This window comes from Oncorhynchus gorbuscha, linkage group LG16, assembly GCF_021184085.1.
Source record: "Oncorhynchus gorbuscha isolate QuinsamMale2020 ecotype Even-year linkage group LG16, OgorEven_v1.0, whole genome shotgun sequence".
NCBI lineage: Eukaryota > Metazoa > Chordata > Actinopteri > Salmoniformes > Salmonidae > Oncorhynchus > Oncorhynchus gorbuscha.
The window spans coordinates 78,574,416-78,597,936 of NC_060188.1; the positions used below are offsets into that span (position 1 = coordinate 78,574,416).

At 40.7% G+C, this 23,521-nt stretch overlaps 1 protein-coding gene across 7 annotated transcripts in view; it reads right to left on the reverse strand.

The window, feature by feature from the left end:
* The window catches only part of LOC123999567 (glycerol-3-phosphate acyltransferase 3-like), a 46,655-nt gene that overhangs the window by 14,988 nt on the left and 8,146 nt on the right, over positions 1-23,521 (reverse strand). For 3 of the 7 annotated variants that reach the window (XM_046305465.1, XM_046305462.1, XM_046305463.1), the window contains exons 4-13: positions 21,836-22,130; positions 21,570-21,644; positions 21,292-21,381; positions 21,092-21,185; positions 20,858-20,973; positions 20,562-20,617; positions 20,160-20,245; positions 19,662-19,790; positions 19,394-19,473; positions 17,144-18,032 (exon numbers count right to left, since the gene is read on the reverse strand). In XM_046305465.1, the coding sequence (XP_046161421.1) occupies positions 17,900-18,032; positions 19,394-19,473; positions 19,662-19,790; positions 20,160-20,245; positions 20,562-20,617; positions 20,858-20,973; positions 21,092-21,185; positions 21,292-21,381; positions 21,570-21,644; positions 21,836-22,130 (1,154 nt within the window). In that variant the 3' untranslated portion in view covers positions 17,144-17,899. Of the gene's footprint in view, positions 1-11,433; positions 13,224-17,143; positions 18,033-19,393; positions 19,474-19,661; positions 19,791-20,159; positions 20,246-20,561; positions 20,618-20,857; positions 20,974-21,091; positions 21,186-21,291; positions 21,382-21,569; positions 21,645-21,835; positions 22,131-23,521 lie in introns of those variants that run through there. The other 4 variants (XR_006832483.1, XM_046305468.1, XM_046305464.1 and 1 more) reach the window with 4 other exon arrangements.

Sequence of the window (23,521 nt, forward strand, 5' to 3'; positions counted from 1 at the left end):
GTTAATACCTCATCACTGGCTTCATTGAACGCTTTAATCTACGCCCCCCCTGTGATCCTTAGAATCCCGCTGTAAATTAAAAGGGCCATTTCGTGTGATCAACCCTGTTAATGCTCATTCTGAAAACTATTGTTTGTGGAATGTATTTGGGTGAAAATTGCTAGAGAGGTTTCTATATCAGGGAAGAGGGGTTCAGAGGGATGGGAGAGGCAGAGGAGGGGGCAGGCAAGAGGACAGAGAGGTTGGAAGAAGAAAGGAGAGTAGGATGGAGTGAGTTTAGGGAGAGAGTAGAATGGAGTGGGAGGAGAGAGGAAGTTTTGGGAGAGAGTAGGATGGAGTGGGAGGACAGAGGAGGTTTTGGGAGAGTAGGATGGAGTGGGATGCGTATATGTGAGAAAGGAGAGAGAGTGGAACATGGAAGAGAGGATAGATAAGTTAAGAAGGAGGGGATATGACCCGCCTGCTCCTGCCTCCCCTCACATACACCCACGATGGGGAAGAAAATGACATTTTCCAGCTCACTATTTCTGCAGCAAATTCAATTACTGTAGGTGCTTGTACAAAGAGCTGCGACTTCCCTGGGCCTGATATCGTAAAAAGCTGATGGCTGGTGACAGTCAATAATAGGACAGGCTTTGACAGAAGTCAGGACAGGTAAAATGGTGTAAAAGGGACAGAGACAAGTGAATATTATTGCTCTGGTATGGACAGATGGAAAGATGGTAAAATGGAGAATGTATGGAGCACAGGTGAAGTGATTGTAAAATGATAGGGAAAAAGGGATACATGTCATAGGGACTGAATAGTTTCAAACAGTCTAACAGTCGTGAATTATATCAATTATATTATATCAAACAACATTCTGTAGGAGTAAGAGTAATTTGAGAACAGAATAACTTCAGAGAAAGTTTTTTGTTTATCTATCTTTTACTGTGATGTAGTGAGAGGCTATATGAAATAGCACATAGCTCATGTTAGCCAAGATAAATCACATAGTGTACTCTGTGTTGTGGTTCACAGCGACTATCACCATCCCATATTAGTCATCCTCCAGAACAATCCACTTAAGATAAACACACCTGAAATGAAAAATGTAAGTTCTGACAGGGCAGGATATTAACCTCACAGAACCCATTCTCTCTCATACGCAAACAAATGCACACACACACATACCCTTTTAGGAATGTAAAACAAACCACAGTGCAACAAGTTCATTTGAATCCAATGAATTCATGGTGTAGCATAGTACCGAATTAAAATCCTATTTTTCCTGATGAAAGAGGTTGACAACATTCCCATTTGAATATTTATTGTATAGATGGCTCAACTGCACAATATTGAAATCCCATTGATGTGGTCCTAGCCAGGCTTTGTCTAGCTTTGCTAACTACTGGAAAATGAGTAGCCTGTCGTGTAATCCTGATCGCCTGTTCCTCTTTCCCATTGTGGTGCAGTTTAATTTCTCCTTGTTCAGCAACAAAGCCCTTGGAATGACCCACAAGGAAGAGGGGATCTACAGCATTTGAGTCCAATTCCAACAAAACCCTGAGAGGGACTTCATAAGCACTGTAGCCTCTCATGTTTCAGAAGCAAACAGACAGAGAGGGGAAATAAAAGCTATTAAAGTTGTATCTTAAAAGGTCAATAACATTCGGCGTAATGACTCTGACTATTTAATCCAAATATATGGGTCTGCCGCTAAGCCCTTTCCTGACATTGATAGACTTGAGTGGCAGTCAAGGATCCCCCTGTCAAAACAGCCCTGGCTGAGAGGTAATGAGAAACGCCACTTGAGCATAAAGTCTCAGCGGCCCTTAACAATACGATAGGTGTCACAAAAGGCATTGTTTCTCCTACCAATCAGTGGGATTGTCTGGCTTCAAGTGGTATGTCGTGTTTATGTGTGTGCGCACGCGCGCGCGTGTGTGCAAGGGAGGGTGGGTGCAAATAGTGTTTTGGAGATGGGCGGATATGAGCCTGTGTCTGTCCAGACCAGAATCTCACTGTGATATCATCTCTCCTTCTCCCTGACATCTAATGTGATACAGTATTTGCTCCTGCCGTGGCCCGAGAATCCGGTGTCAAGCAAAGCATCTCATCTGCAATGTAAGACAATTTCCGTACATCTGAAAAGACACTGTCTCCAGTCAATAGACTATAAATTGCTGTTGGAAATGGGATCATCTTAACTAAAGACTATCTGCTCTCTTCCTGGGATCCAGAGAGTAACCCCGTTTACAAAAAAATATATGTTTAGATGTTTGGTCAGTCTACTCTGCACTTGTAATGTTTCATTGGCAAGCCCATCAATCTGACTGGGCGTGACAGAAATCTCCTGCTACAATACTACAGGTTATAAAAGGATGATAGGAAGGTGGTGTTGGCTGAGGCCTCTATTCTCATTTTCTGAGTGCATGGCTCGGCGCATGATCTTGTGCAGGGATGGGCAACTGGCGGACAGCGGACAAATAAAAAAAATCGGAAGAAAATAAAGTGTATCATTTTTGGAACTCAGGGTTTCAACTTATTGTTGACAGTTAGAATAGTAGAATACACAAGGTGCAATTTTGAAATTTGTTTGTGCATCAGCAGTTTCTCTTGTTACATCAGTGACTCGCCCATGTCAGTAAAAAAAATGTTTGATAGGTAAATTTGTAGTAATCATGGTTGAATTTCCAACCGGGGGGCCCACATTGATTTTGTTAGTTATTCTCACTCAGATATAATATTAAAACCTGCACATATTTCTCTGCACCTTATGGCAACATTTGTAGAATTGCAGGAAATTAGCTGTAAAATTGCACATTTATCTCTCCACCCAATGGCGATATTAGTAGAATTGCATGAATTGAGTTATAAAATTAAAAAATCTTCTCTGTTCCCCATTCCAAAATATGTAGAATTGAAGCAAACTTGCTTTAAAACTACAACATTTTCTCTATGCTCCATGGCAAAATGAGTAGAATTGCATGAAATGTGTTATGAAATTGCAAAACCTTCTCTAAACATGGCAAAATACGTAGAACTGAAGCAAACTGACTGCATATGTGGGCATGGGTGTGGGTACGCAGACTGAGCCACTGAGGCCCCTCACATTGAGTTCAGATTTTTTGAAAGATGCCCATCCCTTATCTAGTGTTTCATCCTCACTCTCCCCATCAGCAAGTGTAGCAGCCCCCCAGTACCCCCTAGTCCCCCTGCTGATGAAACACTGTTCAGCTCACTCTACACACAACAAAAACCAGACAACCAGCCAGACAACCCACCAGTCAGCCAGACAACCCGCCGGCCAGCCAGACAACCAGCCAGTCATCCAGCCAGACAACCCGCCAGCCAGCCAGTCATCCAGCCAGAAAACCCGCCAGTCAGCCAGACAACCAACCAGTCAGCCAGTAAACCAGCCAGCCATACAGACAACGAGTCAGCCAGCTAGAGAACCAGTCAGCCAACCAGCCAGCCAAAATGCCTCTCAATCCAGTTGAGGTCCCCTCTGTGAGAGTACAGTACACTTCTCATAAAGTGTACAGTACACTGTCTGGAGTCTGTCTGTATGCCTTTTCAATTTCACATTCAAAATGGAGATTTTGAGAATAAAAAGGAAAAACATTAATATTCCAAAATCAGCAATCAACAGTTAACTCTTTATGCAGATGTTCCTAATTAAATGATAGTCAATTGACCTCAACCCTGCAATTTATAATAAAGCCAGTAAAGATTAGCGCAGAGTGTAGCAAAATACATTGTCAAAAATGTTTAGAGAAGAATTTATAAGGAAACCGCAAAGCACATACAATACAGAGAGTCTGTGTGTGTGTTAGACATTAAAGCTGAAGAATACAGCAGAACAAGATTTACATCTTTGCTAAGGCTCTGATCAAAGTCTGAGAGTGAGTGTGTTACTGGTAGCTTTTTCCCTCTCAGATGGCATTGTCTTGAAGAAATTGGATTTTTACTAGTTGTCTTTCCACACAAACACAGCTAAGGAAACAAGAGTATTTTCACAATTGAATCTGAACTAAAACAGAAAGATAAAATAAATGGTATTATTTTCTGATTTGACGTAGCTACCTGTGGGACCTCAAAGAGATTATAATATTTGACCTTTATGTATCAGAAGCTCCAACAAATGTAATTTGTTGTAAAATATGACTAAATTAAGTGTCAGATTAAAAATGTAAATGTTGACAAATTAAATAGTTGATTTCATGCAAAAACATGTTTTATTGCTGTACATATTCATATTGGATAAAATGTGATTGTTTTAAGGAGGCTTTCTCTGCCCACTCAGATAGGGCTAAAGAGAAATGAGATTCATTCAAAACATACATGGTATAAATGATCCATATCTTTCAGAAGATTTATAATAGAACGTTACAAGTTTTGATTAGCGCTCTGCAAAACATTATTTTGATTATTTGGCACAAAAAATGTAATAAATTGAATGTCTTTTTTCTATTGTTATAAACTGTTATCTTTTGATATTTAAATAAGACAAATGGTGACAGGGATAAAGTAATGACTATGTCTTTATGTTAATAGGACTTTTATCTCTGTTCAGGATATTAATAATAGAATACTGTGGGAATTAATACTTTTGATCGTTAAGAGTTCAGAGATGAATGAATGGAAGCAGTGGGGCAAGTAGTTATAAAGGGTTAGGTGAACCTAGTCATTAATAAGATACTATTAATGCCTCTATGATGTCTTGTTGATAATATTCAGCTATTTAACGTGAATATTATTAGCCAATTGCAAATAAATGGCCCCTTTTAGATAATTTTTGGTTCTCACAAAAATCCATTTTCAAGAATGTGACATACTAAAAAAGTTACCACTACTGACGAAACACATGCTTGGTCGCACCCAAAAGGGGGAAAAAAAGAAACAATGTATTATTCCTCTGTGGTGTTGACTATCCTCTCTGTCCTGAGAGAACACAGCTTTCCCAGGTCCCTGTAGTATACAGTTTACCTTCCACTCAACCCCTCTCCTCTGATAGATTTATATGAAAAGAGCAAAGTGGGGCGATGCCACCAGCGTTACGGTGACCCCATACATCACGCCTCGTGTGAGCACATATTAAGTGCTTTTCTCATCCTCGCACCCATTAAAAGTAAATAATCTGCAAAGAATGAGGCATTTGTTAAGGAGGCATCCAATTCCTCTTGTACGCCGGGAAGGTGAGCAGGCGGGGGAGGAAGGGAGGCACAGGGGAATGATGATGTTAACTGTTCCAGGGAGAGGAAGAGGATACACATTCATGTCCAGATCTACTCTGGCTTTGCACACTGCTATTCATATACTGTAGGTTAGTATTCTCCATGTCCCTGGCCAAACCATCCAAGGCATTACTGGTAGAGGACCAAAGGGTTAGTATTCTCCAGATCCCTGGCCAAACCATCCAAGGCATTACTGGTAGAGGACCAAAGGGTTAGTATTCTCCATGTCCCTGGCCAAACCATCCAAGGCATTACTGGTAGAGGACCAAAGGGTTAGTATTCTCCATGTCCCTGGCCAAACCATCCAAGGCATTACTGGTAGATTACCAAAGGGTTAGTATTCTCCAGGTCCCTGGTCAAACCATCCAAGGCATTACTGGTAGATTACCAAAGGGTTAGTATTCTCCAGGTCCCTGGTCAAACCATCCAAGGCATTACTGGTAGATTACCAAAGGGTTAGTATTCTCCATGTCCCTGGTCAAACCATTCAAGACATTACTGGTAGATTACCAAAGGGTTAGTATTCCCCATGTCCCTGATTATAATCCAAGTATTTTTGTATTCTTTTTCAGGTGCCAGCACGCATCTTTCACATGTCAGTCAGTCAGTCATGTGTGAGGTTCTACGTGGTCTAAATCAATCAAATGGGTAGTTTGAATGGCTGGTGGGCTGTACTTTGATCCTGCTGTTCTGAATGGATAGAGTGAATCTGTATCTCTCCGTCCACTCGTTTAATAATTTCACCCGATCAGTATTCCTCGCATGTTTTCGGTCTGATCATTTAGATTGCTGCTGCCTGCTATTATGATAAATCACATGGCGAGGACATTTGCTATCAATGTGTATAATATCTAACAAGCGGGGCAAGGGTATGGAAAAATTATGAAATGCTGATGAGCATTCTGACTGAGTGGCAGCAAACTTGGTTGCCCACTACAAATTCAGGACACACACACATCCCTCTGCACGCTGCTCCTAATCTGCAGTTGTTATTTTTTTACAGTGAGAATGTGTAGGGAGGAATTTAGCTAACATCTATTTAGACATATTTATTTATTTTAACTTTATTTTCCTAGGCAAGTCAGTTAAGAACAAATTCTTATTTTCAATGATGGCCTAGGAACAGTGGGTTAACTGCCTTGTTCAGGGGCAGAACAACAGATTTTTACCTGGTCAGTTCTGGGATTTGATCTAGCAACCTTTCAGTTACAAGTCCAACACTCTAACCACTAGGGTGCCTGCAACCACTTCAGTTTTTGAGTTAATTATTTTAGATAATGAACAGAAAGCGGAGAAAGAGGAACCCATTCCCAGTGGTGTAAAATACTTAAGTAAAAATATACTTTAAAGTATTACTGTATGTCGTTTTTTGAGGTATCTGTACTTTACTATTTCCATTTTTGACAACTTTTAACTTCTCTACATTTTTAAAGAAAATAATGTACTTTTTACTCCATACATTTTCCCTGACACCCAAATGTACTTGTTACATTTTGAATGCTTAGCAGGACAGGAAAGTGGTCCATTCACATACTAATCAAGAGAACAGCCCTGGTCATCCCTATAGCCTCTGATCTGGTGGACTCACTAAACACAAACGCTTCATTTGTAAATTATGTCTGAGTGTTGTAGTGTGCGCCTGGCTATCGAGACATTTTAAAAACAAGAAAATTGTGCCGTCTGCTTTGCTTAATATTAATTTTAAATTATGATACTTTTACTTTTGATACTTAAGTATATTTAAGAACAGATACTTTTAGACTTTTACTTAAGTAGTATTTTACTGGGTGACTCACTTTTACTTGAGTCATTTTCTATTAAGGTATCTTTACTTTGACTCAAGTATGACAAGTATGACTTTACTTTCCACCACTGCTAATGACTAATTAAGTCCCATGGCCATCATCATATTAGAATAAATTAACATTATGCAGCTACATCGTTTTCATGTTGTTGAATATTTATTACGCTAAATTAATTTAATATCCTACATATAAATCATGCAAATGTGTGAATTGAAGGTTTAGTTTTATTGCAGTATATTAAGTCATGTTTGATGTAGGAGCTGGTGTGGAAATGAAGCAACACTCAAGGTTAGCCAGCGTTATTCATGGCTTACCTGTCAATTAATACTAAGCTGGCTTTTATTGTACTTAAATGTACTATAGGGGAAGGTGAGGGCATTGACAAAGATCATCAGACAGACAGACGCTACAGGTTACACACACTGATTACTCTCGCATGGACAACAACCGGGTCATTACAATGTCCTCACTTGAAATATCAGCATTGGGTTGATAGGTTGGAATCACACTGGCTCTTTGGTTAGGTAAAAGGGCTTTAGACATAGGCCTCAATTACATTTCAAACTGTTGTACACCTGTAAAAACATTTCTTATTTGAAAATGGTCATCAACAATAGGCCCTAGATGTAACTGAACCACGACTGTGAGACATTATCTACAGACAGTGACAAAATGTGCACATTATACAATAACACTATAGGTGAGATATGGTATAGTACAGGTGAGGTTATATATTTTTGGGGAAATCAAGAGACTAAAATGATATCTGTAGCATAAATAAACATGTAGATAGTGGCATAGTGCAGGAGAGTAATGTGACACACAGGTCACAGTACAGGAGAGTAATGTAACTCACAGGTCACAGTACAGGAGAGTAATGTAACTCACAGGTCGCAGTGTTTTGAGGATTCACATATAAATAATGGATGCAGACAATCTATCGGCAGCTGTGTCATCTGGGAGAGAAAACCCTGCCATGCTATTATATGAGCTAATGTGGAATGAAAAGCACACAATGACTTAGAGGGACTAGCTGCACAGGGTTAAACACAGAGCAAATGAAATCCACAGACAATCTGTGTTCCTGTTGCTTATGTCAAGAACTTTTAAACATGAAATGATTCTTTAAAACTCTCCTCTTTAAATGACTGTCCTGTTGAGTGCGACCCCTGACACACGATTGGCATAGTGAACATGATTGCCGGGATTCTCTGTGGAATATTCAAACAGTGTTTTATAAAGCCTGGAGTATGGGCCATACCACTCTGATTGTTCCTAACTACTGCAGGTGCTATTCATGGGCAGGGTCATATCTCAGTCGTTAACAAATCTCTGGCGCGGCCCTGTGCCATTAGAGTGATACGGACGGCACATCCCCTGCAATTTAGAACCAGTAATAGATGTGGGTCACTCCAGGTCACTTTCAATTTCCACTCGGAGAGGAGAAAAATGGAAACAACTCATTTGCACAAATTTGAATAATTTGCTCACAAAAAAAAGAAATATGATGGGATGATGAGTGAGAAAGAGAGGAAGGATAAAGAAATAAAAAAAGAGGGGGAAGGGGGAGGACACTGTTGCACCTTGCACAATAATGATCCACAGCGCCTTGGATCGGCTTGCATAAAGGCTAATGATGAATATGACAGAGGATATGAATCCAGATGCAGGAATAAAGCAGCCGTTTCTCTCTGCAGTCTCACATGGGAGCCTCCATTGCCTCTAGTGAGCTTTTAAACTTATCATAAATGTATTAAGATTGCACCGGGCCATGAAACAGCTGTAGACAATTAATCTTTGCAAATCTTATCCGAGGAATTGGTTTCTGCAAAGTAACATCTGCTGCTAAAGGCAATTATTCATGAGCAACGCACACCCGCCACACTTTTATGCATAGGGCACGATCATTGCCAATGAAGTAACATTTATAGTTTCCCATGTTCAGTACAAATAACATTCATCAGCATTAAAATATCATCCATCAACATTGTCCTGGGGCCTCGGGACATCCCAGGCAGATAAATTAAAAAGTATACATGTTGCTTAGAAGTTGCAAAGTGCCCCGATTAACTGATATTTGCAGAGCTGCTTTAGAGAATTAAATTACAGCAGTGGAGTTGTGGATTATGGCGCTGCTGGAGAGAAAATGGAGCTGAATCCCCCAAATGCCTAAGAGACCTATTATGAGAGATTCCTTATGATCAGGAAAGGCTACATACAGTATGTTAGGTCACATTCTGTAGGAATGATGGGAAATGTTAGTCTGGACTTTTACTCAGGGGCGGACTGGCCATAAATGGCAGATGGGCTCGCTGGCATAGTACACACCCTAGCACGAGCTGGCTGCTTGCTCGATCCTTGTGCGGGGCCCCACGAAACTGCTTCACGCCACTGGATGGGCTGGTCCATTTTTTTGCCCAATGGGCCTGTCTAATTGTCCCCCCCCCCCAAAATGATAATTATCGTGCAAACAATGGGGGCGTCACGGAAAATATGGTCCTCAAAGACAAAAATGGTACGGTATGTCGGTCCATTCCTGTTTTTACTACTGCATATGCTCAATAAAATATTTATTTACTGTGACTATAATAATTGTTTAAAGCAGGGGGAAATGTTATTCACTCAATTGCTGGGATGGAAGGATTAACATTTTCATTTTTGGGGACTAAGCCTTGACATAGCTTTTGTTCATTTGTTATCTGTAGCAGAGATATCCATACTATGCAGCAATGTGTATGGTTAGCAATGGTTATTAAATTGTGTTTATTTGAAAATTAATAACTAAGAGTAGTGTAATTTAAGTTGCATTACTGCATGTTTATAGAGATCCCAAGAAACGATCCTTATTTTCTCCCTATTAATTCCATCCTCGTCGTGTCTTCTTAATTTCCCAGCTGTCGCCATCTCACAGATGGCAATATTATTTACAATATAGGCTGTTGCCTGGAGCCAAGCCAGATGCAATCTTAATAGGAATTTGATCATCTGTAACTTTGGCTGTGTGTCAATTAGTTCGTTTTTTAACAAAGCAAAAAATATGGCAGCACCCAGTTCTTTTGACTTGTTTAACTTTTCTGGGAAGACAACGTGAAAGGTTAAGACTTCTGTGAAAAGGCTGCGCAAGAGAAGGTTACACGCACAAATACAAAATCTCCACAGGAAACGGGAATTGCATAAATCAAGTGAATAAGTACACAGTATATGCTACTTGTTTACATTAGAGATACAGGTAACTACCTTAATAAAGTAAACACTGACATAAAGTGTCTTAAAGAGATTCTACAGTACCTTTGCATACTTTTTAGCCAGTAGTTCTGAAAGAGCTCACGAGCCAAAAGTGGTCCCCGTAAATTTGTACAACTTCACATATGTGAGGAGATGTGCACCACGTCATTGCCCTCTCTCTCTCACTCTGTGTGTGCATGATTTGCATCTTGCTAGCTGTCACTTAAATTGCAAGGGGCTGAAGCTCATTGGTTGAACTCAAATTCCTAGGGGGCTGGCTCGCATTGGAGAAAATTTGCGGAAAATGGCGCAGCACAGCTTCCAGAAAAACAATTACTTTCAAACTAGGGACTTCGTCACTAATTGAGGTAAGACAGTAATTCTGCTCATAGATTGTATGTATGAACTACACATTGACACATCCAGGCCAAAGCGTGATGTTTAAAAAATACTGAGGAGTCGCCAAAGTTCCAGAGCATGTCTTTAATAGGGTGTTGGGCCACCACAAGCAATAACACTTCAATGGACCTTGGCATAGATTCTACAGGTGTCTGTAACTCTATTGGGGGAATGTGACACCATTCCAGAATTTGGAGTTTTGTTGACGGTGTTGGAAAATGCTGTCTCACTTGCTGCTCCAGAATCTCCCATGTGCTCAATTGGTTTGAGATCTGATGACTGAGACCGCCATGGCATATGGTTGACATCGTTTTCATGCTCATCAAACCATTCAGTGACAATTCATGCCCTGTGGATGGGGGCATTGTCATCCTAGCCATGGTAGACAAACTAATTCTGCCCAGCAGTTTTATAAATGATAAGCATGATGTGATGTAATTAACTCAGGAACCACACCGGTGTGGAAGCATCTGCTTTCAATATACTTTGTATCCCTCATTTACTCAAGTGTTTCTGTCATTTTGGCAGTCACCTGTATATGAATACGTATTGTTAATGTTGATTAATTAAATGTAGTTTAGGATCAGATCCTGAATCAGGTCTAAATCTACTTCTGAATACTGGTCTCCCACAGGCCATGACTCTTGTAGGTACAGAAAGGATATGTCGTTCATCAAAGGCACTCAATTATTCCCTGCAAATTAAAGCAAAGTAGCGTTTCTCTTACTCTACACCCTGCCTGCAATGGAAAAGTCATCTGAGAAGTGTGAAGAGTTCCGTCAGAGTGAGCTACCTGCTTGCCTTGCCATCAGTCCACATTACTGCTCTATGGAGGAGACGATGTTTAAACCTGAACATGTATTGTTCAATGTGACATGCTCAATTTATCATTAGTTGTGAAAGAGAGAATGGATGAGTACACTTTCAATTTAGTTCTGTTGCTTTCTTCATTCATCATACCCTTACTCCTCATCCATCATTTCCCCCCTCCCTTTATTTGTACAAAACACACTTTCAAAAGTTTAATGCAATTAATCATCAAGGCTAAAGATAATTGTATATTAATGGACAACATTTTTTATTACATTATTTATTTGATAAACTTGCACCACAGTGAGTTTCATTGAATCCCATTCTTAGATTAGATCATCTCCATTGCTCAGTGAGCATGAAAGTGAGGAGTGTTGAAGCTGTTCTTTTTGGTATTGTTTCGTTATAGGTTTATGTACATTTCCAGAGAGCGGTCTCAGTCTGCCTTCAGCAACCACTGGCCATGTCTTTTATCCTCCTATAACAAGTCCTAAGAAATTGGAAAAGTTGCTGCAATAGATAGGAGGTGACCTGGAAACAAAAGCAATCAGAGGGAGGGGGGGTGGACGCAGGGAGCCACTGCCAGCCCAGCTCCAACTCTGTCAATAATAGAAGAAATACCTTTTGAGGCACAGGGCTGAGGGCAAAGTGTAGTCTGCAATTACACACCTTCATGTACCTCACCAAAGGACATTTGTCATGTACCTCACCATTTTCTGTTTCCCCCCAACACAATGCATTTATTTATTTTTTGTCAAAATGAGGAAAAGAACATCTGTGGACTCTCTAAACTGTGTTTAAGGATTGTGATGAAAATTACTGGGCACAACAAAACTTTGCTTCACTGTTAGATGTATTAAAATGTTATATTCATGGTTATGATATTGTCATAAGGCAACACCTTTTCCTCATATAATATGGCTACATTGTGGTCCTATGTGGCTCAGTTGGTAGAGCATGACTCTTGCAATGCCAGGGATGTGGGCTCGATTCCCACAGGGGACCAGTATGAAAATGTATGCACTCGCAATAAGAGCATCTGCTAAATTACTATACTGTACAGGTTATCTTATGCAAAATAACATTCCTTTATGCCATTTTCACCAATAGATTTGCAAATAGTGGAGGGAAAAGGAGAGAACATTCCTTCAAGTCAACCATACAATCTAGTCAAAAAGATTCCTTTCAGCATCTGAAGACTGAAACTAGATAAGAACATAATTATTTCCAAACTAAATGATCTTGAATTTAACCACAAATCAATCAGCTTCCCACTTGAACAACTTCAGACTCCATTGCAGCTCAATCAAATAGATCAATGTGGACCAATTATAGCCTGTTTCATTAGTGTAGGCAAATCATATCTTCCCCCTCCTGGCCACCAAGTCACTGTATAGAGGGAATGAACACACACATCCACACACTAAAATCAACTGGAGATGGAAATCCTTGAAACTTTGCACAACTTTGTTGATGTTTTTTTTCACACTTTATGTTTTGTGCTGTTTGGTAAGAACCAAAAACCCTGGAAATACTGTCTGTCTGTATGTGACAGGCTTGCTTTGACCTGTGTTCAGCCTGATTTGGTCCTGGCTATAATGTGACATGTCACAGCATCACACTCACCCTGTGACTGGAGCTAGGGTCCAGTCCGGGCCATGCCTAGGAACAGCAGACACACTGTCCACAACACTGAAGGATTGTCACATTGTATTATTTATCAGCCAGACAGACAGACATCCTTCATTCCAATTGTAGCAGGAATCTATTAAAAAAAAAAAAAAATATATAGTCAGGTTTTCACTGGCGCCGTGCAACAAAAATAATAAAAACAATTACTTTTCCCCAAAACATATCATATTTGATAACTATCAGTCTGATTAAGTATGTGATGGAATAAAGCAGGTATTGAACATATTGTAATTTACTTATTCTTTCTTATGAAGAATGAAGTCAAATCACACAATAAGCAAACAATAAATTGTCTTGATGAATAATTACTGATCTCTCTCAGTCAGAAACACAGTCTGAAGAAGTGGGATTTAAGTGACGGATGACTGCTGGAGGAAGGACACACACTCCAGCTCATCAGAATACTCTGCCCATCCATGTACCCGACGGTTGTCTTTTGACTAAACTCAAAATGCACTAAGGGGGAGTTTGTGATGAATTTAATGCAATAACATTAGGGTGGGCTGTGGGCAGATGAAAAAAAAGAAGACTATTTAATTGAGGTGCATCATGGGTCTAGAATGAATAGACTTTCCAGATATTACTCTCGGTGTGTTATGAATTCTGTAATAAATGTATTGTAATGTTTTTGAAATTGTACAGTATAACTGCCTTCATTTTGCCGGAACCCAGTAAGAGTAGGTTGCTGCCTTGGCAGGAACTAATGGAGATCCATAATAAATACAAATACAAATGCCTCTATATTGATTTCTCTCTGTGAGTCACATTGTTCTTCAACATAACATAACATACATTAGCGTAGGAGTTCCACTCAAAGCACACAGAAGGGATGGCAGAACAATGTTTTAAAAGACATTATGCTCTAACTAATGTCAGGTCTTAGACAGAGCTAGAGTCATTTAACCTCCTGACTGGTTAAGATGCTCAGTTCCAAACAAACGTCAATTTAAAATGATGTCCTCCATGAACTATATTCTCTGGAGGAAATGATTCAATTTGACAATGTATTCATATTTACTGAGTGTACCTGCATTACATTTGTATAGATCACTTCAAAGTAAAAATGAAATGGAGAAAATCTAATCAACATATTAAGACATACTGGGCAGTTGTATGGAGTCTGCAGTCATATAGGTCCTGCATGGGTCACTCCCATGCTTTCTATATGATGTCCCTTCGAAATCTATCCGAATCACATTAAATTGGCTATAAAGATGTGCACACACATTCATCACAGTAAATGGTGTGGTGCAGCATCACTTGCCAAGAGTCCCACCTCAACAATCAGGTTATAAAATCGGCTTTAGATCCGATTAATAATTCACAATCCTGTTAGAAGAGAACAAACATTTCTGTTCAAGCAATTTAAGTTGTGGGATTGTTATTATAGCCGGGTGCTTGAGCCATGCTGGGAGATGGTCTCGGTGTGGGTCTGCGACGGAGGAGAGGCTGTGAAATTTAAGCTGGCTCCAGCTCGCTGTGTGTGGAAGAATAACTCCATGCTATTTCACAGTATCTGCTTTCTTTATTAAAGCACCGGCACAGTAAACATGTTTTACCCACGTTTATCTGTACAGCCTTTTTTATTTGGGATCATCTAACCCCCTCACTCTCTCTCTTCCCACCTCCCTAACCCACCGTGTCACTCTCAGGGCACATACAGGTTCTCAGGCAAGAAACCTTGTCCCAAAAGAGTGAACCTGGTTAGATGATAGGTGTCATATTGTTATATGTATCAGGCTATTAGTAAAATAAGTAATATTATCATGCGGTCAACCATCATTCCCATCATCCTTTCACAAAGTAACAGAACACGAATGTATTACTTTTACACACCAAGACCTCAGCTTATTTAGTAAATATTTAGATCATCATTATATAACATTTGTATACATTTAAATAAATTAAATCAAATATAGTTTGTTTGTGTTTTGTATGAGTAAAACCAAAGCTTTATGGTAAACTACAGTTTTAATCAGCCACCGTCTAACATTATCCCCACACCCCATACTATTCAACTTAATAGCATATCTTTCTTTCTTATATTGAAACTTTTGGATTGTAAATGAGGTGTTGATATTTAGTCAAGGTAGTGAGATCTTTTTGTGTGAGTGGATCCTTCTGATCGTTGACCGAGTAAGTTGGTGACATGATTGTTATTTGTTTGCAAACACTGACTCCTAGTGTTTAACTTACGACAGTACTAGCAGAATTAGAAAACTACTGAACAAAATTACAAATGTAACATGCAACAATTTCAACAATTTCACTGAGTTACAATTCATATAATGAAATCAGTCAAATTAAATAAATTCATTAGGCACTAATCTATGGATTTCATATGACTGGAAAATATAGATATGCATCTGTTGGTCACAGATATCTTTAAAAAAAGTAGGGGTGTGGAAGAGAAAACCAGTCAGTGCAGCGCGACACATCTCCTTGCATTGAGTTGATCAGGCTGTTGATTGTGGCGTGTGGAATGTTTTCCCATTCCTCTTCAATAGCGGTGCGAAGTTGCTGGATATTGGCAGGAACTGGAACACGCTGTCGTACACGTCGATCCAGAGCATCACAAACATGCTCAATCGGTGACATGTCTGGTGAGTATGCAGGCAATGAAAGACCTGGGAAGGTTTCAGCTTCGAGGAATTGTGTACAGATCCTTGCAACATGGGGCTGTACATTACAACGCTGAAACATGAGGTGATGGTGGCAGATGAATGGCACAGGAATGGGCCTTAGGATCTTGTCACGTTATCACCGCGCATTCAAATTGTCATTGATAAAATGCAATTGTGTTCATTGTCTATAGCTTATGCATACCCATACCATAACCCCACAGCCACCATGGGGCACTCTGTTCCCAATGTGACATCAGCAAACCGCTTACCCACAAGACTCCATATATGTGGTCTGTGGTTGAGGCCGGTTGGACGTACTGCCAAATTCTCTAAAATTACGTTAGAGACGGCTTATGTTAGAGAAATGAACATTACATTATCTGGCAACAGCTCTGGTGGACATTCCTGCAGTCGGTGTGCCAATTGCATGCTCCTTCAAAACTGGATACATCTGTGGCATTGTGTTGGTTGACAAAACAGCACATTTTAGAGTGGCCTTTTATTGTCCCCAACACAAGGTGCACCTGTATAATGATAATGATATGCCACAACTGTCAGCAGAAATGCTAACTAACGGGAATGTAAACAAATATGTGCACAAAATTTGAGAGAAATAAGCTTCATGTGTGTATGGAACATTTCTGGAATATTTTATTTCAGCTCATGAAACGTTGTATAAACACTTTACATGTTGCGTTTATATTTTTGTTCAGTATAGGTCCAGAGACAACTTCTAATTAGCCTCTATAGGCAGCAGGTAGCCCAGCGATTAAAAGCGTTTGGCCAGTAACCGAGCCGAATATGTGAAAAATCTGTCGATGTGCCCTTGAGCAAGGCACCTTAATTGCTCCTGTAAGTCGCTCTGGATAAGAGCATCTGCTAAATGACTAACATGTAAATGTCAAATAGGCATTTCCATATTCTTTATACCTATACATCTACCCTCTCAGATCTGCATAAGTGGTTAAGGGTTAGAGCAGGACAAGTGGTTGTTTCTGGACCAGGCCAAAATGTAGATTTCATAACATTTAAATGATGTAAATAATTAACAATAAACCCCCAGTCTTTGTTTTGGACTTTGATCAAAGCACCTTCAAACATGACCATGGGTGAACAGTATACACTGAGTGAACAAACATTATGAGTACCTTCCTAATATTGAGTTGTGTCCCCCACTCCAACCCTTTTGCCCTTAGAGCATCCTCAATTCATCGGGGCATGGACTCTACAGGATGTCAAAAGTGTTCCACAGGGATGCTGGCCCATGTTGACTCCAATGCTTCCCACAGATGTGTCAAGTTGGCTGGATATCATTTTGGTGGTGGACCATTCTTAATACACACGGGAAACTGTTGAAAAACCCTGCAGCGTCACAGTTCTTGACACAAACCGGTGCGCCTGGCACCTACTACCATACCCTGTTCAAAGGCACTTCAATATTTTGTCTTGCCCATTCACCCTTTGAATGGCACACATACACAATCCATGTCTCAAGAATGAAAAATGCTTCTTTAACCGGTCTTCTCCACTTCATCTACACAGATTGAAGTGGATTTAACAAGTGACATCAATAAGGGATCATAGTTTTCACCTGGATTCACCTGGTCAGTCTATGTCATGGAAAGAGCAGATGTCCTTAATGTTTTGTACACTCAGTGTATATTGTAGGGGGCTATTTAGGGTAAGGAGTTGCATTGTAAGGAGCATGACGTAACATAAGAAAGAAAATTGAACAAATGAATACTAATACCAGTACAAATTCTGTGTCAACGTAAACACATTCTTGAATAATGTTAAGTTTAGTGCAATCTGAAAACGTAGTATTACTGTAACATTATCAGAGATAATTTAATATCATACAGATTAGTACTACTTGCAGTTAAGTTTGCTATGTTTAAGTTTCTATAAAACAATAAAAAAAAGAAAAGGCATTTCATGCATTAAAAACGGATAAACTATATGTTGCGTATCAGAGTCTGATACCACACAATTATAATGAATCTGTGTATTCAATAACAAAGGCCATTGATTTGGAATTACTCCAGTCCGTATGCATTGTAGTATGTAAAATACTTTGAAGTTATCGCCCACTGTCAGAGATTGTCCAGTGTTAATTCCAATGTCATTAGCTATTGGTGCTCTCTGTGTGAGGCTCTTGTGAGTCTCTAGCTTTCTTTCCCACAACCATACTGCTGTACATCTTCTGTTGATGCTCTTTAAATTCTTCTTTCACCTTGTCTCTCTTCAAGCTCCCATCCCTGTAGAGAGAGAGTCAGACGTTCTACAGTTGCCATGGCGCCCTTTTGGCAGCCTTGGCAGAGAGCTCCTGTATATTTAGTAAATATTTCATAAATGTATGTTTTTTCAATTTTTGTTTTTGAATAGCCAAACGAGTATAGATTTAGTCTGGATTACATCTTACTTGTTTCCTGCCCGAGAATGAACAGCAAAACAGCTTTTCAAAATCAGCTATTTTGACTTGAATTCGGTCGGCCTACATTGGAATGTTTCTACGGTCTCCTTGATCCAAGACTACAATGCAGTGCTGAGTTGGCAGTGAGGAATTCATTGCTCAAGAACATTCCTTCAGTTGAGTATACTGTATCCTGAGTGAGTGCATGGGAAGATAAAAAAAACCAACGGCAGTGTCCTACAGCACGGAGAAGACGCGGAAGGCAAGACACCCAGCCTCAGGTACATGCCCCCGGACCACCTGATTTGGCTGCTCAACTCTCTCTGTTGACCAACTGCACCTCCCTCTGTTCAAGCCTTGTGCTATTGACTGTCATTCCATCTGTTGGAGGTTTGAAGTAGCCTACCCAGAACTTGAAGTTACTCAGAACATTGAAGTAGCTTACTCAGAACATTGAAGTAGCCTACTCAGAACTTTGTAGTCCAGACCTATACTCATGTCATTCAATTTTTCTTATTGATGTTTGTTTTGCTTTTTAAGCACCCCGAGATATGTTTACTTCCATGTGCTGTGTACTGCAATTCAGACTTTAGTTGCGGCCTACTTGTTCATTTATTTTTTATTTCACCTTTATTTAACCAGGTAGGCCAGTTGAGAACAAGTTCTCATTTACAACTGCGACCTGGCCAAGATAAAGCAAAGCATGTCGACACATACAACAACACAGAGTTACACATGGAATAAACAAACATACAATCAATAATACATTAGGAAAATCTATATACAGCATGTGCAAATGAGGTAGGATAAGAGAGGTAAGGCAATAAATAGGCCATGGTGGCAAAGTAATTACAATATAGCAATTAAACACTGGATTGGTAGGATGTGTAGAGGATGAATGTGCAAGTTGAAATACTGGGGTGCAAAGGAGCAAGATAAATAAATAAATATAGTATGGGGATGAGGTAGATTGGATGGGCTATTTACAGATGAGCTATGTACAGGTGCAGTGATCTGTGAGCTGCTCTGACAGCTGGTGCTTAAAGCTAGTGAGGGTGGTAAAGATTCTAACTAGTAACACATTATTATAAAACAGTATGGTTCCCAGCACATTTTCTTTTGATCACAGAACAGAATGACATGTTTTAAAGGATCTTTAGTGAGAATAAAGCAGTGAAAAAAAAAGTTTGCTGAGGGTTTCCTTACCACGCCATGTCCAACAGCCCTCCCTGATGTGCAATAGCAGACTTCACTCGGTTGGCAAACTTGGTAGCATCTTCCCCTTCCTATTCAAAGCGGTAATGAAGAAAGATATCATTAAAAAAAATATATATATACAGAGGAGTCTATGGTCCTGGGGGTAAGAGGAGTGTGCACTCTATAAAGGTTTGGGAATAAAACACAACATAAGGTCTGACCAGTTGGTCATGGGAGGGAGTAGCAGGAATACCGTATATAGACTGTGACAACCTACCTGTCTGGTCATTGGGGGCAGGTACCACACATTGACCACGATGGCCCAGCTAGTCATCATTCTCAGTAGGTAGCTCACCATGTTGTACTTGGCACTGTTCCAGAAGGCATCTCCAAAGCGTGGGTCATACTAACAGGGAAGGAGATCCAAGCGTATATTAATCAAAAGCACAGGAGATTGGTGGCACCTTAATTGGGGAGAACGGGCTCGTGGTAATGACTGGAGCGGAATGGTTTCCTGGTGTTTGATGCCATTCCATTTGCTCCGTTCCGGACAATATTATGAGCTGTTCTCCCCTCAGCCTCCACTGATCAAAAGGCTTTTACATGGAAATGAAATAGAAAAATTGCAGACAAGGTCAACACATAACAAGTGAAGGTCAATATGTAACAATGTTTAACGTCATACAGTAACTGCTGATTGATGACAGAGCCAGGGTTAGAACACAAGAGAGGCATTTCAGACAATGGACAATTTACTGAAGACTGCAGAGAGTACCTTGATTGCAACTGGGTATATTGTCCCTCCAATCTCAAAGCTTCCCTTCTTGAACATCATGACTGATGTGTTGTTGATGCAGGTACCTGCAGGAGATAAAAAGGTCACGAGACCACCACAACCACAAACTTCCAGGAGCATTGGAGTCAATTGCATTTCAATTCAAGTCAATTCAGGAAGTAGACTGACATTTTATCAGAAAAATAGTTTACGAATTAACTTTATGGATTGACTGAAATTAAATGGAATTGATCCCAACTACACCTTCCAGACAGCAGATAAAGGTGGACGAGACACCTAATATAAAGACTACAATAAAGTCCTAGTATAAAGTCTACAATAAAATCATAGTATAAGGACTACAATAAAGTATAAAGACTACAATAAAGTATAAAGACTTACCCTCTGGGAAAATCAAAATGGGTAGATTGCGCTTCGCTGCAACATGAGCCCTCAATCTAGAAGAGGATGGAGGGAGGGAGATCAATAACCAGGACAAAACTAATCACGATGAAAACAATACAATGTATGAGGAGATTGAGTGGCAGTAATGGTAATGTATATCGTTATACAAGCAATAAATTGACATTGGCAAGCAATTTATTCACTTCACAGAAGACAACTGAGTAAATGTACAGATGAAAAAGACATACTAAATGCATCTCCTGACATCTTTTCCCATTTACTTGCTGTCTCACCTACTGGTAACAGCATGCCGGTCTCTCATCTCCGACCTCTCAAACCACACATGTGGGCAGGACCTCACCATTGATCTCTGGATGACCCCCATCAGCCCACTGTGACTTTGACCCACCTGGGAATAAACCCGGACACAGTGAGCATGACAACTCTAGTCTGCTGAGAACCAAAAGTGATGTATACAATATCAAAAATCAGTGATATGTTGACACAGCCATGTTCATGTTACCCACCATAGCGTAGCATCCATCATTGGCCAAAATGACAATGTCAATAGGTGAGGTGTGGTTTGCTACGCATATTCCTCCTTTTTGTGGTTTATTATTTCTGTAAAAAATAAGTATTTATTTCAATGACATCATGACATTGAAAACATTGATACTAATATTACTTCCTAAATGTTTATTTGAGGTAGTTTGGTCTGTATACTAACTTGTTGTGGTATTGGATGGTGGCAGAGAGGCCTCTGGCACAGATCCTATAGCACATCAGATGGACTAACTCACTGAGCCAGTTCTTCACTCTAGAACACAAGGGCAAAGTACAGTAACAGCCAGGGAAATTCTATTCTCTCAAGCCGTATATCAACTCTCGAGCTAGCTAGCTGTTATAAGAGATAGGAACATTGGATGTTCCTATCAATGTTCCTATCACCACAGTTTATGAAAGTTGTAAAACATTCTTTAAAACCTTCGTTGTGTACATCGTTACCTCCTGTTAGGTAGAAACCCCACCAAAGTTGTCCCGATCACCAGCCAGCTAATCCCTATGATTGCCAGGGTTATCCTGAAAGTACGAACAAAAAAAATGTCTAAAATAAAATAACATTAAAATCGTGTTTAATAATAATAATATTAGTAGTAATAATTGCACTCTATCCAATAAATCCACATCAGTTGACAGAAACTGAACTGAACAAATGGGCTGTTGATTGGTCTGAGATGGATAGAGTTAAGGGGAGGTGTGGTCAGACCCACCTGAGAGGGAAAAGGACACAGTAACGTATGATCACGCCCAGGCCCCAGATGATGGTGAGGCGCAGGCTGATGTAGTGAAAGTTGTGGTTTGTGCGGGTCAGGAGGTTCCAGGAGACCAGCTCCTCAGAGGAGAAGCGCTGAGTGACCTGGTCATCCACGATGCTCTCCAGGCCCTTTCTGTAGAAGTAGAATGAGTCGCTCAGCGCAAACTCTCCCCTCGATATGGACTGGGTACGATACCGACGCAGCTCCCCCATCTCCTGTTCCATAGAGCCACCCTCCCTCTGGATGAGTCCTGGGAAGAGAAGAGAGGAACAGCACATTATGCCCTGAATATAGTCTACCAGCCTTGGTTTCATGCATGTCAACATCAGAAGCCTCCTCCCTAAGTTTGTTTTACTCACTGCTTTAGCACACTCTGCTAACCCTGATGTCCTTGCCGTGTCTGAATCCTGGCTCAGGAAGGCCACCAAAAATTCAGAGATTTCCATACCCAACTACAACATCTTCTGTCAAGATAGAACTGCCAAAAGGGGAGGAGTTGCAGTCTACTGCAGAGATAGCCTGCAAAGTAATGTCATACATTCCAGGTCCATACCCAAACAGTTCGAACTACTAATTTTGAAAATTACTCTCTCCAGAAATAAGTCTCTCACTGTTGCCGCCTGCTACCGACCACCCTCAGCTCCCAGCTGTGCCCTGGACACCATTTGTGAATTAATCGCCCCCCATCTAGCTTCAGAGTTTGTTCTGTTAGGTGACCTAGACTGGGATATGCTTAACACCCTGGCAGTCCTACAATCTAAGCTAGGTGCCCTCAATCTCACTCAAATCATCAAGGAACCCACCAGGTACAACCCTAACTCTGTAAACAAGGGCACCCTCATAGATGTCATCCTGACCAACTGGCCCTCCAAATACACCTCCGCTGTCTTCAACCAGGATCTCAGCGATCACTGCCTCATTGCCTGTATCCGCCACGGAGCCGCAGTCAAACGACCACCCCTCATCACTGTCAAACGCTCCCTAAAACACTTCTGTGAGCAGGCCTTTCTAATCGACCTGGCCCGGGTATCCTGGAAGGACATTGACCTCATCCCGTCAGTTGAGGATGCCTGGTCATTCTTTAAAAGTAACTTCCTCACCATTTTAGATAAGCATGCTCCGTTCAAAAAATGCAGAACCAAGAACAGATACAGCCCTTGGTTCACTCCAGACCTGACTGCCCTCGACCAGCACAAAAACATCCTGTGGCGGACTGCAATAGCATCGAATAGTCCCCGTGATATGCAACTGTTCAGGGAAGTCAGGAACCAATACACGCAGTCAGTCAGGAAAGCTAAGGCCAGCTTCTTTAGGCAGAAGTTTGCATCCTGTAGCTCCAACTCCAAAAAGTTCTGGGACACTGTGAAGTCCATGGAGAACAAGAGCACCTCCTCCCAGCTGCCCACTGCACTGAGGCTAGGTAACACTGTCTCCACCGATAAATCCATGATTATCGAAAACTTCAATAAGCATTTCTCAACGGCTGGCCATGCCTTCCGCCTGGCTACTCCAACCTCGGCCAACAGTTCCGCCCCCCCCCCCCCCCCGCAGCTCCTCGCCCAAGCCTCTCCAGGTTCTCCTTTACCCATATCCAGATAGCAGATGTTCTGAAAGAGCTGCAAAACCTGGACACGTACAAAT